We start from the raw sequence: 5,432 nt of genomic DNA on the forward strand, positions 1-5,432 counted from the left end.
AATGGCCAACAATATTGAACTACAAGGATTTATCCTGTACAGTAGGTTTCACAATCTCCCAGGTCTATCATGAGAGTTTTTATTGATTGGGAGTTTATTCCAATGAGACCAGGAAGACCTTTCCTCTCTAACACTTTCCAACATTTCAGAAAGATGGGTAGGAAGGAAGGGAAGGAGAGAAGAAAGTATTTCTGGAGGGACTTCAGAATAATTGGATCATGGGGACATAATCCCAGATGTATAGAAAGTTTCTTAACTTTGTCACTTCAATTTTAAAACTTTAAATCACTTCAGGGACTAGAATAATCAACAGTAGAGTGGGATTTAAATGACTTTGTATATGCAGTGAATGATCCTTTGTGGATTTTACCCAAACACAGAGCAAAGACAAGAAAACTTAACTTCTACTCATTTCAGGAGCTGCTTTCCAACCAGACTGGCTATCTTTTTGTCTTCTAGGCCCCAGGTGATTTTCTTTATCAACATATTTGTTTTAAAAAGGTGATTTTCTTTATCAACATATTTGTTTTAAAAAGGTAAGAGGGAACTTTAAAAAGAATATAGACACTCTCATGTGCCCATCTAATCCTTGGCTTCATATCTGAGGATTAAGTGGCGAGGGGGGGTGGTAGGTCTTGAAGGGAAGAGGAAAGGACATGTCAATGGTGCAAGGGAAAGTCCAAGAATGAGAAATCCATACAATCATTTTGTCTGAGGGAGGGAATATCTCTCATGATAATCATCCCAAAGTAATCAATATAGAAAAAGGAGACCCCATAAAGAAAGGCATTTAATAATTTTCATACATAGGAAATGCCAGTTCTTTTAATGTGTTCCAGAAAAATTAGGCAAGTGACCAAAGGAATAAGTGATTGGTTCAGAGTCCTGCATATTGTAAGAAAGAACTAGAAAAGAGGAGGAAGACAGCCTCTAAAAGTACTAATAGACAGGAAAGTTTAGGAATTGAAGACAAAGAGCAATAGATTTTTCTACCAGTCCCAGGAAACAAGAGAGAAAATTCAAATGAAGTCTAATATTTCTTACCAAAGTTGAATAAAATGAATTGCCCATATGGTAGTACCTGAATGAAATGTTTGATGCCTCTCTTGCATGTGGCTAAGAAAATTAAATCGAATCAAGGGACATTTCAGACTTCTCTCTGGAGTGGCCAGATTTGATCAAAGAGATATTGATCAAATTCTCTGCATTTTATTTAGAACAACAGAGAGAACTTGCTCCTGCAGATTATCAGAGCTCTTCTTCAATTGCTTGGCAAGGAGGGGTTTTCTCACTGCCTCCTTGGGCACTCTAAGCATTAGAAAATCATGAAGTTAATCTTCTGAGTACCTGCAAATAAATAGGAGGCACCATGGACAGATCCAATGAGACCTCCCCCATGATGGGCTTCATTCTCCTGGGCCTGTCAGCCCATCCCAAACTGGAGAAAACATTCTTTGTGCTCATCCTGCTGATGTACCTGGTGATTCTGTTGGGCAATGGCATCCTCATCCTGGTGACCCTCCTTGACTCTCACCTGCACACACCCATGTACTTCTTCCTGAGAAACCTCTCCTTCCTGGACATTTGCTACACGACCTCCTCTGTCCCCCTCATTCTTGACAGCTTCCTCACCCCCAGGAAGACCATCTTCTTCTCAGCATGTGCTGTGCAGATGTTTCTCTCCTTTGCCATGGGAGCCACAGAGTGTGTACTCCTGAGCATGATGGCCTTTGATCGCTATGTGGCCATCTGCAACCCCCTTAGGTACCCTGTGGTCATGAGCAAGGCTGTCTATGTACCCATGGCTGCAGGCTCCTGGGCAGCTGGTAGCATTACCGCCACAGTGCAGACATCCTTAGCAATGCGACTGCCTTTTTGTGGAGATAATGTCATCAACCACTTCACCTGTGAGATCCTGGCTGTCCTGAAGTTGGCCTGTGCTGACATCTCCATCAATGTGATCAGCATGGTGGTAGCCAACGTGATCTTCTTGGGAGTCCCAGTCCTGTTCATCTCTTTCTCCTATGTCTTCATCCTTGCCACCATCCTGAGGATTCCCTCTGCAGAGGGGAGGAAAAAGGCCTTCTCCACCTGCTCTGCCCACCTCACAGTGGTGATTATCTTCTATGGGACCATCCTCTTCATGTATGGGAAGCCCAAGTCCAAGGACCCCCTGGGGGCCGACAAGCAGGACCTGGCAGACAAGCTCATCTCATTGTTTTATGGGGTGGTGACCCCCATGCTGAACCCCATTATTTACAGCCTGAGGAACAAGGACGTGAAGGCTGCTGTGAGGAACCTGGTAAGTCAGAAACACTTCACTCAGTGATGGTGGGATCTCAGTGATTCTGTGTTCCCTGATGCTCCCACATGAGGGTCCTAGAGAAGGAGATCACCACATGAGAAGTAGCTTCATCACTTAAGTAAATCTCATCACGTGGGAAGGTTCTGTGAGCAGAAGTTTTTAATAGAACTTCTCCCACGTCATTCTAGAAGCAGTTCCACAAAGGTATGTAGTCGTTCATACATTGTCCTGGTTCTTACACTTTGTCATGGATACTAGTCAAATTGAAATCAAGGAAAACTGATTCTTAAAAAAAATTAGCAAACAAATAAAAATCAATAAACAAAAATTGCCAGTCTTCAGTGCCTCTGTACAATTGCTCCTTGTTTTCTTTCTTTGATCGTACTTGATCTTACTTTTATATTACCATGTCCTTCATATTAAGTTGTTTGTTGAGAGTAAATACCATATGGAATAGTACCAGCTAGTATTTATCTTTCTCTTTATCCATTTCCTACAAAATAATGCTTAATAAATGTTTTCTAACTTGCTCTCTTCTTATGTCTTCGTAATTAATCTCTTTCTCTTGTTCTCAGTCAAGGTCCTTTCCAGAAAATCATTCATTCCCTAGATGCTGATAGGGGGTGACAAGAATAATGCAAGTGTCAAAAGCTCACGTCTTTTTTATTTTCTCCTTTTGAAAGTTTAATTCACTCCTCGGTTTATCCTTAGATGGGAGAGGCCTCCCATTTGTCAACAAAGTAATGCAGAAACTGAGATAATCAGGAAATCGTGACATCAACCCCAAAGAGAACAAAACTAACAATGAAGCAAATGATCTTTGCTGAAGAAGAGTTAATTACACAGATGGAAAAAAATTTTTCTGGTTTTAGTTCTTTGGTAATATTTTTGGTGGAATTCAGAGGCTAATGACTCAAGAGCAGTCTATGAAGAGTCTAGGTGACGATATAAAGAGAAGATAAGAATATTTCATTAGAAAAAAGAAAACACTGTTCATCAAGTGAAAGTCAGTAGCACTCAGTAGAAAAATAAAGACAACACTAAAAACATGTTTTTAATTCAAAAGTGACTTCAATTGTTCATTTAGACTCCAGAGAGAAAAAATAAACTCAAGAAGACTAAAATTATTTCAAAAAAGATGACAAGCATGAAAGATTGGCCAAAAGACTATATTCTATGATAGATTCATCACAGAATTTCACAAACTGAGAACAGATCATATGAAAGACACATGTTAATAAAAAAGAAAAATGAAGTTTTCTAGAACAGAAATACTTTAGGTCTTTGGTCAAAAGAACTCACTAATTCTAGGTTGGAATTGTGGGAAAAGATATATTGTACTGGATTCAAGGATAAGTTTTGATGTCCGTGTATATAAAAATGTTCTATAGACTCTTCTACCACAGAAAAAAAATCATTAAGTTAATAAAGCTAATAATTAATAGTTATTATTTAAAAAGGAATAAGAATTGAACTGCCATTGGCCAATCTGTTCTGCAGTTCTAAATATAGATGTCAGTGGAATGATGTTTGCGGAGTTCTGAGGGAAATGAGTTTTGAGTCCAATATTCTATACATAGTCAACCACTGCACAGATATGAAGGTTAAAATGACATTTACTACATGAGAAAGCACACATCTCTATGTTCTGCTTCTTAAAAAAAAAACCTGGTAATCTGGAAAAATGACAACAGACACAATACATAAAACAGTAGAGTAGATGTGGGAAGATGACTCAGGAGGCTGAAGCGGGAGGATCATTAATTTGATAACCTCAGCAACTTACCGAGGGCTTCAGTGAGGGCCTCAGTGAGACACTGTCTCAAAAGGAAAAAGAAAAAGAGCTGGGGATGGAGCTCGGTGGTAGAGTGCTCCTGAATTCAATTCCTAGTACCCCACCCTCCAAAAAAAAAAAAAGGCAGTGAAGAATTATACAATGCAATGCATATGATGAAAAGACCAACAAATTCTAATTGACTATTGATACTGCAAAGATTGGTATAGAAGGGATTTTTTTTTTTTAGAAAACACCTTGTTTTGAATGAAACTTTTTCAGTTTTTCTATTATCTTGGCAGGTAGCTGCTATCCTCAGCAGCCAGCAGAGTACCAGACAGCAGGACACCATCAGGGGATCCTCCTATTGGGGCCCCTTTAGGGAAGTCTCCCTGTCAGGGGTTGGACTGCAATCCTGGCTTCAATGACACAATCATAATTGAAAGTTGAAGAGTTTCTATTACAAATCCTCAGACTAGATAGGGCGACCAGAGAGGGGCAGATGCCAGTTTTCTGTCCTAGGTATCCTGTAGTAACTGTGTGTTGCACACAGAAAAGGGCTCCCGCTAACTAAGGGTCATCTAGGATGGGGTGTTCTAATTTGGCAGGGTTACTTTCTATTGGGTATTTTATATAATTATGGCAGTTTGATGCAAAGCTGGGGTTAAACAAGGTTCTTTGGAAGAACTTCTTATATGTCTTGATCAGCTTTGCCAGGCCAAGGCAGCAATCAGTGTTGGCTTCTGCATCCCTCCTAAGACACAGGGAAGGGTAAATGCTGATGACAGAGCAATGCTGAAACTCCAGCTACAGCTCTGGATGCCTTCATCAAAATGGGAGGTAAGAAAGAAAGGCAGCTTCATTTTATGAAGGATGTGATAGGAAGGTATCTTTATAAATGTAATTCAGTGTGTTGATACTAAATTACAACAGAAGTCTTAACATGCTGGTCTAAGTGTTAAGATCAAGTACTAATAATCCTCGTATTAGGATAAAGTCTTTTCAAATTAGAGGATTATTAAAGAATACAGAAATCTGATCAGGTGAAAAAGAGGGCATTTATTAAACTTGGGCAGATTAAAATCAGTGTACATTAAACAAATAATGCACATAACACAGTGGCATTTCTTTTTTGTGTGTGAGTTTGTGTGTGGTACTACTGGGCATTGAACCTGGGGCATTTTACCACTAAGTTACATCCCCAGAACATTTTATTTTGAGACAAGATCTCTCTAGGCTGGCCTCCAACTTGCCGTTCTCCTGCCTCAGCTTCCTGAGGCACTGGGATCATAGGTGTGTGCCAACACACCTGGTGGGAAATTCAATGTTCCAAGGAACATTCTTTTATATATA

General features: G+C 39.7%; 1 protein-coding gene across 1 annotated transcript; it reads left to right on the plus strand.

Moving 5' to 3' along the window:
* Positions 1 to 1,369: 1,369 nt before the first annotated feature.
* LOC124101408 (olfactory receptor 13C7-like) lies at positions 1,370 to 2,329 on the plus strand. The gene has a single exon (XM_046457407.1). The coding sequence runs from the start codon at positions 1,370 to 1,372 to the stop codon at positions 2,327 to 2,329; it is 960 nt and encodes a 319-aa protein (XP_046313363.1).
* The last annotated feature ends 3,103 nt before the right edge of the window (positions 2,330 to 5,432 follow it).

Source organism: Marmota monax, unplaced genomic scaffold (assembly GCF_021218885.2).
Source record: "Marmota monax isolate L192 unplaced genomic scaffold, Marmota_monax_Labrador192_F-V1.1 WCK01_AAM20220418_F8-fsc00069, whole genome shotgun sequence".
In the NCBI taxonomy this organism is placed as follows: Eukaryota; Metazoa; Chordata; class Mammalia; order Rodentia; family Sciuridae; genus Marmota; species Marmota monax.